Here is a 10,658-nt window from a genome sequence, read left to right as displayed (position 1 = left end):
CTGCATCCTAATATGGCTTCATGTGTTTGCTAATTCAGGCTGCAAATGTTGGGATTGTTGAAGTGTTAACTCCATTAGCATGCTTTTGTAAAGTGGCTTGCAAAAGGAATATACTGTTAAACACTGAATAATCTCTTGTAGTGCTATTTTAAATATTGGTCATTTAAAACTTTTAACTCTTATTTTTATTTCTGTAGATTTTCAAGAGAATGACAACTTGTCCTCTCTTCAGGGCCGTCCACAAATTAAGCAACCTGATAAGAATAGGAAGAAACTGGCATCTGCAACAGAGAACTTGGTAACAGCCTCTCAGCACCCTAAATTTCAGCCTATTGTGAAGCTAACAAGGGTCAATGCCATCGAATCTCAAGGAGTGTACAATATAAATCATATCCGCCAACAGTGTGTGGAAACATTTAAATACAAATTGAATTCTAAACATAATGAAGGGATTCGTGGGAGTAAGAAACCGTATCACTGTCCTGAAGGTGGGAAACAATTCTCAGATAGTCACATGCCTAAGAAACATAGAGAAGATAATACAGGGAAGGAGCCATACCACCGTTCTGAATCTGTTAAGAACTTTTCAAAACACAGCCATACCACAACTCCCATTATAGAGAAACCATATTGTTTGTCTAAACGTGGCAAACGATTCTCACAAATAAGCCACCTTCAGACACACATGAGAGATCATGGAGGACAAGGTTCATGTCGTTGTCCAGCATGTGGTAAACATTTCTTTGACCAGAGCAGTCTTTGCAAACACAAAAGAATTCACACTGGAGAGAAACCATATTGTTGTTCGGAATGTGGCAAACGGTTCTCACAAACAAGCCATCTTCAGGTACACATGAGAGTGCACACGGGAGAACAGCCATTTTCCTGTTTTGAATGCGGCAAACGATTTTCAGATAGCAGTAATCATCAGAGGCATTTAAGAATTCACACTGGTGAGAAGCCCTATTGCTGTCCTGAATGTGGCAAAAGATTTTCCAACACGAGCAGTCTTATGAGTCATGCAGGAGTCCACACTAAAGACCATCCTTATGCCTGTTCTTATTGTGGCAAGACATTCTCACAAAGAAGCAGTCTTCGTATACATATAAGAACACACACTGGAGAGAGGCCATACTCTTGTCCTGATTGTAATAAGCTATTCACCGATAACAGCAGCCTTCATAGACACAAAAGAATTCATTCTGGATTAAGGCCATATTGTTGCTTTGAATGTGGCAAGCGATTCATACAACCGTGCAGTCTTCAGCGACACGTAAGAATTCACACAGGAGAAAAGCCATACCATTGCTCTAAGTGTGGAAAAAGATTCATACAGAAAACTCATCTTCAGGGACACATGAAAATTCATGCTAAAAAGGCAAAATCCAAAGAGACTGTAAATAACAAAAAGAAAAAAAATCTGAAATAATTCAGTCAAGTGTGGAAAGAAAATTGGAATTGCTCTGCTAGTTGGTTACACAGAATGCATTTGACAAAAAATTGCAGACTCTTTTAGGCAACCCTGCTTATTAATTTCAGTTCATTTACCATAAGAAAGAGGCATTTGCTGCTGAGGCCAACACAGGTCTTACGAGTCTAAAAAGTCAAATGTAATGTACAAAACATCCAAATGCCACAAGAGATGATAAACATGCAGACTTCAAAAATACAACAACAGAAGCAAAATCAAACCATACAAGGATGAGCAAATACAACCATTTTTAAAAGGGGAGAAAGGTGTCATTAATGGAGGAAACACAGATCTCATAGTTAAAAAGAAAAGGCAGTTGGACATGGTCAAGATGGGTAGATGCACAAAAGAAACAAGTTGAAGAAGATAAGATGAAAATGTACTCTCTTGAATCCAAAGTGAAAAACTCCATAACAGAGATAAAATCTAAAAACTTTTGAATATAAAGAACACTGACTATCTTCAGCCTCCTACAATACCAAACCACAATGTTCATTTCCATAGCAATGGAAATCGAGCCCAAAGAAAAGGACATACAACTAGAAACTTGAAACAAGTTTACATTTTTATTCAGCTTTGGTTCCCCTTGTTGAGCATAAAATATAGCTCATTACCATCTGTGCTGTTTATTTCCACCCATGTTTACATTTTTATATCCAGTCAGTCCAGCTTAGGGTATACTGGGGGCCAGAGGCTATCCCAGCAGCATTTAGTGCAGAGCCTTTGAAAGTTTTAATTATTACACATTCACAAATACTCTTGGGAGTTACTAAAAGTTTAACCTGCAAGTTTTTGTAACGAAGGAAAACTGGAGGCGTAATCAATTCATAGGTAGAAAATATTTGTAGAGATTTAGAATTCTCTGCAGATGATTGATTTTATACAGGTATTGTAGTGTTTTGTTTTTGGCCTCCTTAAGTTTTCTTATGTAAATTAACATGCTTTTTATCATAATTTTGCACCAAATTTTTTGTCATCTTTTTATTAGTCAATTTACATTATTTTTATCTTAATAGTGTAATATATTTCAGAGTGTAGGGTCATTTTATTTTATTTGGTTTTCTTCTGTTTATTTGTGTAATATTCTTTGTATCATAGTTATGCAATTGCATTTTAATGTATAGTGTAATTTTATTTTATTTGCTCTTCTTACATGTATTGATTAATTTAAATTTAACAGTCTTTCTGTTTTTATTTGCCATATGTAAAATGTCCGGTCTTGTACTAACTGGGCTTTCCATTTATAGTGCATTACCATTAACTGGTAAGCAAGTGAAATTCCCAACTGCTTTGCCAAAGAAGAGCCAGAAGTGCAGCGTGGGTTTTGTCTTTGGGCCTTTCAGCTGCTAAGACCGGCTGTGTCTGATTTTGGGAAACTGCTGGATGAATACAGAACAAGAAAGATATGGAAGGTGGTGTGTTTTTTTTTTTTTTTTAACTTTCTGTAGCCCGTGAAACATCCATGTTTATTAAAAGTGAGACTGTTTTTTTTTATAAAGATTTGCTTATGTAAAAGGCAGATTAAGAAATGCTAAGTATATCAGTTAGGAAACTGAACTCTTCATGTCACTCCTAGAAATCTGTGCATGCTCCCTACCTAGAACCCACAATGAGGGAAACCGTGAAGTCTGTTTACCATTGAGCTTCATGCCACTGCCATGTTGTACTATGCTGGAATTGCTTCTATGGAAACATGAACATACCTTGCTTTGATCTGTCTATTGTGCACATTTACAAACAATAAAGTGGAATTTAAACCCATTCTTAGTTGCCACAGTTATTGTGCTGCCTGTCTTCTTTTTTCTTTTTTTTTCACCATACCATCTCTGACTCCTCCAGAAGGAAGAGACTTTTAACCTGTTCCAATGTAAGTAAGAAATAACAAGTTAAAAGAATTAGGTTTTGTTATATGCTTCATTAGTGTCAGCATCCTAGGTAGATGACAATCCTCCTGTTTCCTCAACCCAGTTATCCAGAGCAAGGTCATCAGATGGCTGTGGCCTATCCAGCAAGCACTGGGTGCAAGGCAGGGTCAATCCCCAGACAGGGTGCTAATCCATTGCAAGGTGAACTAGCACACTCAACAAAACTGGAAAAAATTGGAGCACCCAGAGGAAAGCAATGTAGACACAGGAAGAACACACACAGACCACCTGGGACCTAAACTATGGAGTCCTTGTGAGGTAGTAGTGCTACTTACTGCACCACCATGCTTCCACAGGCAAATCAAATGGAGGCAGAAGTCGAAGAACATGTCTTTTACCGAAACACTATACAGTAGCAGACTTTGCAGGACAGGGGAAAAATCCTATTGGTGTGCTTCTTCCAAAAAAGCTGTGGGTGTCTGGAATGGTTTTGAGGATTATCTGCGAACACTCCAGTGTGTGTTTTTGTAGGTGCCTACATAGTCTATAGTGGGTAAAGAAAGTATCTAACCACCAATCCTGAGCAGGATAATCCACCTCATTAGAGCAACTACCACAGTTTGTTCTGATACAAAACACGTAAAGTGGCTTTTTGTTCATCAGAACAGTATAGTTGACAAAAGACTGTTCAGCCCTACAAAGCTTGCCAGTTCTTGCAAGTCCCTAAAGTCTTACTATCTACCATACTACTTGGTAGCTTATTCCAAGTATCCGTCGTTCTATGTGTAAAGAAAAACTTACTAATGTTTGTGTAAAATGTACCCATGACAAGTTTCCAACCATGTCCCTGTGTTCTTGATGAGTTCATTTTAAAATAACAGTCTCGATCCATTGGACTAATTCCCTTCATGATTTTAAACACTTCAGTCAGGTCACCTCTTAATCTCATTTTGCTTAAACTGTAAAGGCTCGGCTCTTTTAATCTTTCCTCATAATTAATTCCCTGTAGCCCTGGAATCAGTCTAGTGGAACTTCTCTGGACCTTTTCTAGCGCTACTATGTCCTTTTTGTAGCCTGGAGACCCAAACTGCACTCAGTACTCCAGCTGAGGCCTCACCAGTGTGTTATAAAGCTTGAGCAGAACCTCCTGGGACTTGTTCTCCACACACCGTGCTATATAACCTGACATTCTCTTAGCCTTCTTAATGGCTTCTGAACGCCGTCGGGAAGTGGATAGTGTTGAGACCGCTGCAACTCCTAAATCTTCTTAAGATGTATCTTCGATTTTCAGTCCTCCCATTGTGTATTCAAACCTAACATTTTTACATCCTACACAATTTATTTACTGACATTAAATTTCATCTGCCACAAATCTGTCCAAGCCTCACTTTGGACAGTCTGATCATATCCCTGTATTCCTCTATCCTGCAAACAAACAGCACCAAAGACAAGAAAAACTGTTCAAGTGTGGAGAGAAGGTCTGAGCAGGAGCTTCAGGGCTGCTTGCAGTGACCGCAGTGGAATGTGCTATGAATGAGGACAGCATGGTTAGCCTGGAGGAATACAGTTGAGTAGTTTCTATCTACATAAACACTTGTACAGATTATATTGTGCCCCTCAAACACATCTGGTCAAATCCAAACAATAAATCATGGATTAATTCAGAGGTCCACGCCCCAAGGTGATACCACTGAGTACAAAACAATCCCAATACAAACTACACAGAGCTATTAGAAGAAGCCAAGAAGAAGTACAGTCTTGAACTGGAAGGTCACTACATAACTGCTGACGCTCAGAGTCTGTGACAGGGACTGGGAAACATCACAGGCTACAGAGACAGGAGTAGAAAGTTGACCACTGACAGCCAGTTCTGTCCGGATGAGTTCAATGAATTCTATGCCCGCTTGGAAGCCTACAACACTGAGTCAATGGGCAGGAAGGGGGCTAATGAGGGTTCAACACCACCATTCACTATATCATCCGTCTAGGTGGAAATGTCTCTGAGGAAGATAAACCCCCCCTTGAAGGCAGCCAGCCATGATAATGTCGTTGGACAAGCACTCAAAGCTTACCCTTGGACATTTGTAATCTCTCCCTTATGCAAGCCAGAGTCCCCACCTGCTACTAAAACAACCACCATGATACCAATGCCACAAAACTAGGAAAGCTAACTGTCTGAATGACTACCGTCCTGTTGCATTGACTCCTATATTGATGAAATTCTTCGAGAGAATCATTATGAGTCACATTCAGATATTCATACCCGACACAATGGACCTCCATGCAGTCTGCATACAGACCAAACTGTTCGACAGGGGACGCGGTTTGCACAGCATTGCATTTCTTACACACCTGGAGGATGAGGACTGCTACGGCCGACTGCTGTTCATTGATTTTAGCTCGGCTTTTAATACTGGGATACCAGCCAAGCTCACCAACAAGCTCTCCAGTCTAGGTGTGCCATCTCTTTAACAGGCAGACCCCAGTCAGTCAGGCTGGGGAGCAACATTTCCAAAATAATAACCATAAATACACGGTTGTGTTTGGAGCCCCATTCTGTACACCGTTCATTCAGAAGACTGTGTCGCTTCCCAGCATAACACCAGCATTACTAAATTTGCGGATGATATCACCGTCATTGGACTGATCTTTGGGGATGACGAGTCAGCATACAGGAGGGAGGTGGCTGGCCTTGCAAAGTGGTGTAGGGACTGTAATCTCTTTCTTTACACCAGCAAAACGAAGGAGATGATTACTGACACGTGAAGGGAGAGAGAGAGGTCAGCGCCCACCACTGTACATGGGAGAGACTGAGGTGGAGAGAGTGGCCACATTTCTATTTCTTGGCATTAACATCTCTGACGATCTCAGTTGGGACCTACCGTTTCACAGCAGCGTTTGTATTTTCTGAGAAGCCTCAGGAGGTTTGACGTGCCAAGCACTGTCCTCGGCAACTTCTACAGATCTACAATTTAGAGTATCCTCACCTACTGCATCACAGTACAGCATTGGGACCACAAAACTCTACAGTGGGTGGTAAAATCAGAGCAAAATATCACTGGAACTACAGCTCCCTGAACTAGAGGACATCTAAAGCACCAGAGTTCTCTGGAGGGCCCATAACATTGTTAAGGACACCAGCCCCCTACAACATGAACTGTTCATACAGCTACCATCAGGGAGACACTTCAAGAGCATAGCAGCGAGAAGAACAAGGCTGAAAGATGGTTTCCTCCATTCTGGTATCGGGCTTATAATAAAACCCATCCACTGGAGGAAGTCTAGTGCATGTCTGGAGGATGGAAGGCCATCTTGAGACCATATACCTGCGGATCTTACATTGGACTTTTTATTTATTTGCTTGTGTATTCTTATTTCTGTTTGTTTCTTGCATTTTTGTTTGTTGTCATGTAATCTTGTTTATCGCTGAATAAGATTTTCATTGTACTGAGTACATATGACAATAGAGTTTGTCACACACGTGCGCATGGGAGGAAGCTGAATGGACCAAATGAAGATAATTCCACGCCAGGCCAGGGGTTAGCGGGGTGCATTAAAACTTCCTCTGTTATTTGTGCAGACCAAATGCAGGAAATTCTGCCTCATTCAGCCATAACGACACCACTTCTGGTTCCACCCCCAAGGATGACGTCACTTCCAGTTTTGGGCCCCAAGGGTGACGCCACTTCCGGCCCGACCCTCAAGAACATCACTTCCGGTTCCAGATCTTGATGACATCACTTCTGGTTTCCTGCCAGTCAAATTCCATGTACCTCAGTTCAGTCTGGAACTCCAGCCTATGCACATCAGTGCCAATTTTCATACCCTTTTTGTAGCCAGGGACAGCATACGGGTGGCTGCACCCAAACTTTTTTTGTGTGTGTCGAGGCTGGATCTTGTATAAGTTGAAGGTCAAGTTGAATGCTGTCCAAGTAATGACTCAGTGGATTCCAGATTATCTGCCAATCAACCAACTTGGTATCATCTGCAAACGTAACCTGCTTGTTACTTATATTCTTATCTAAATAATTTGTATATAAATTAAAAATAGCAGTGGCCCTAGCACTAACCTCTGAGGATCACCACTCTTAACATTGTCCAATTCTGAGGAAGTTCCTCACACCATCACCCTCTGCTTCCTGTGTCTGAGCCAATTCTGGACCCAACACACTGAACTCCCACATCTTTTACTTTGATGCCCAACCTCTCATGTGGTACCTTATCAAATGCCTTCTGAAAATCCAGATAAATAATATCATCTGCTCCACTTTGGTCCTTGTCTTGCAATGAATTCTGGGATGTTGGTAAAACATGACCTTCCAGTTCTGAACCCATGCTGACTGCTCAGTTTGACATTTTCATGGGGTCTAAATAAAATACGGATCTGAAAATTAAAACTAGTGTGAAGTATTAACCTCCTTTATTCCTTTAGATATTTAATATGTGGTAGCTGCTCCCATTCACAGCAGTTATTTAGTGGTGGTGGTACAAAATCTTCCCAACTATTGTGGGTTACTTGAGATGGACAGCATTTGGTAATCATGAGCTGCTGACCTTGTATAAGTCTGGATTTTGACTGAACTGCTAAACAAGTTTCACCATTAAATCTCACCATTAATGGGCTCATTATGGATTGTGACAGATTAAGGTCTCCGTGACCCCTTGAACCCTCAGACTACACGTCAGACACCAGGTAAAAGTCCAAATATTATATTTATTCAGACAAAATGTGCACAAAGCACTCTCTTCTCCACAACACTCATATAAATCAATAAACAAATCACAATAATCAATAATCCTCCTCACTCCCAGACGCGTTGCCACCCTTCCACCCAGCTCAGCTCATCTGTCTGGGATCTCCCACAGTCCTTTATAGTTCTCGACCCGGAAGTGCTTCTGAGCCCTCAGTCCATGTGATTATCCAGCACTTCCGGGTCAGGTAAAAACTTCTCTTTTTCTTCAGCCCGGAAGTATATCATTTCTTCCATTCCCGTGAGTTGGAAATACTTCCGGGCTATATGGAAAATATAAATCCCTGGGCCTCCCTGCAGCGACTCCTGGCGGCCCCGACGTTATCCAGCAGGGCTGTATATTAAAACTTCATAGTCCATGATGCTCTGCTGGAATTCGGGGCATCTCCACGTTGCAAGGAGGGCTCCATCTAGCGGCCTGGGGGTATTGGCTGGGATGAATGGCCGGCCATATCCCACAGGATGAATTGTCAGATAGGGCCCCGATTTCACATTGTTAGCAGAGTATACAGGCCCCCAGACCCCTCCAATGATCCCTCTCTATCTCATTCCATCATCCTGTTTTGACAAAGCAATCCCGCCACATAATGCTGCTGGTGCTATATTTCAAGATGGGGATGAAGCTTTGGAAGCAATTAGGATTGAGTGAGTGCTGTGATCTCTTCTTGCATTTTGCCTTGAGAGTTGTCACATCACTCTGCGCCTGAACTGTGCAAGAACAAAGTAGTTTGTACTGTTGTGTTGTATCTGTGAGGTGGCCATGATAGACTGGCCTTCTTGCTTTGTGAAGAGGATTACTTGTGCTCTGTTTTGTCTTTTCACAGCCATTGCATGCCCAAAACCTCTCTCTTTGAATTGCTTTTCTCACGATTTCTTCCATTTTTTTTTGCTTTTTTCTTGTCTGTTTAGCGGGTCAAGGCTGGGGTTTGGGGGCTACAAAAAACAAGGCCTGTTAACGCCCATTGAGGCATTCCCTTGAGCGATAAATTGTCATTGTCGTTCTTGATTAAGGCCAAATAACTCCAATTCAGTCTTCTGTGAACCAAACTCCTCTCTCTTTCCACATTCCACACAGAAGTTGCCATGTCAATCAGATGCTCTGATTATTTAAAACTACCTTCCTCCTCACCTGCACTGAACAGTCTGGATTGGTGGAATTCCTGATAATTGTACCGTGATTTCCAGATACTCAACGCAGTTCCTATCCTTACAAGTTTGTTGTTTTTTTGGGCCTCTCGATGGCTTTTCTGACCAAATGTTGTTCTTGTTTGGCTGCAGTGTTTTGCAATCGGATTGGCTCTTTGAAGATTCTGGTAGCTCCCTAATCCTTCTGTTTCCTAATCATTGGTTTAGTGGTGCACCTTGTGGTTCTTGGTGGCTTTGAAATCTTTGCTAGGGCTCACCCTAACTGGTGTCCATCTCTTCCTCAGTTCCTTAATCTCCATATTACTTTGCATGAAGTGACCAACAGGATGACCTTACACACAGATAGGGGGATTTACCTGACAAAAGCTGAGGCCTTTGGTTTAAAGTGAACACTGGTGGATTCTCATCAATAGAGACTACTTGCAGCAGAGGAAGAGAAACAAGAAAACACAAACACATAACCCCAGCTCTTAACTGCTTACACTGGCTCCCCGTTAAGTTTAGGGCATATTTCAAAATCCTTTTAACATATAAGTCTCAGCTGAAGTCTCAGTTTAGCATACCCTGACTAGAGCTGCTGATTAGCTGTACAGACTGCATCTCTGTTGTTAGTCATTAGCACTAAAACATAAGTAACATGATAGTTATAATGTGTGACTAGATAGATAGATAGATAGATAGATAGATAGATAGATAGATAGATAGATAGATAGATAGATAGATAGATAGATAGATAGATAGATAGATAGATACTTTATTAATCCCCAAGGGGAAATTCACATATTCCAGCAGCAGCATATTGATAAAAACAATATTAAATTAAAGAGTGATAACAATGCAGGTATAACAGACAATAAATTTGTATAAAGTTAATGTTTACTCCCCCGGCATAGTGTGGGGGAGGAACGATCTCCTCAGTCTGTCAGTGTCACTAACCCTCACCTATTCTGTTTCTCTTCTCGGTACTCAAATGTGGCACTTGGTGCCACTGCCCACCTGCCAAATTGTTCTGCCTGCCTAAGGTAAAGTCATCTCTGATGGAGGATCGCAGGAATCGTGGGGTAGAAGGGTCCTTTCATTGGATTGGCTGGCCTAGCGCTGTTTCACCTGTGGAACGGCCAAATGGGGGAGGCAGCTTGATGGCTGAGGTCTCCAGAACTCTGAACAAATCCAAATCATATTGTGTGATATCATCTACTGTTGAATTCTGGTCCGTACTTGTAATGTTTTTATTTTTATACTGTATTGAGGATTTGTTCTGTTCTGTGTATTGTATTGTCTTGACACCCTTCTTTTTGACACCCACTGCACGCCCAACCTACCTGGATGGGGATCTCTCTTTGAACTGCCTTTCCCAAGGTTTCTTCCATTTTTTCCCTACTAGGGTTTTTTTGGGAGTTTTTCCTTGTCTTCTTATAGAGTCAA

The 10,658-nt window shown here is 41.4% G+C and overlaps 1 protein-coding gene across 1 annotated transcript; it reads left to right on the top strand.

Moving 5' to 3' along the window:
* Positions 1-306: 306 nt before the first annotated feature.
* Positions 307-2,895, top strand: LOC127527709 (zinc finger protein 239-like). Its single transcript, XM_051927327.1, has one exon. The coding sequence runs from the start codon at positions 515-517 to the stop codon at positions 1,427-1,429; it is 915 nt and encodes a 304-aa protein (XP_051783287.1). The 5' UTR covers positions 307-514; the 3' UTR covers positions 1,430-2,895.
* The last annotated feature ends 7,763 nt before the right edge of the window (positions 2,896-10,658 follow it).

This window comes from Erpetoichthys calabaricus, chromosome 1 (assembly GCF_900747795.2).
Source record: "Erpetoichthys calabaricus chromosome 1, fErpCal1.3, whole genome shotgun sequence".
Classification (NCBI taxonomy): Eukaryota; Metazoa; Chordata; class Cladistia; order Polypteriformes; family Polypteridae; genus Erpetoichthys; species Erpetoichthys calabaricus.
Note: the sequence above shows the minus strand (reverse complement) of the source record. Positions and strands in the feature narration are given on the sequence as shown.

Excerpts from the sequence above, each read along its gene's own strand:
- LOC127527709 (XM_051927327.1), top strand. The coding sequence starts at position 515 with ATGCCTAAGAAACATAGAGAAGATAATACAGGGAAGGAGCCATACCAC.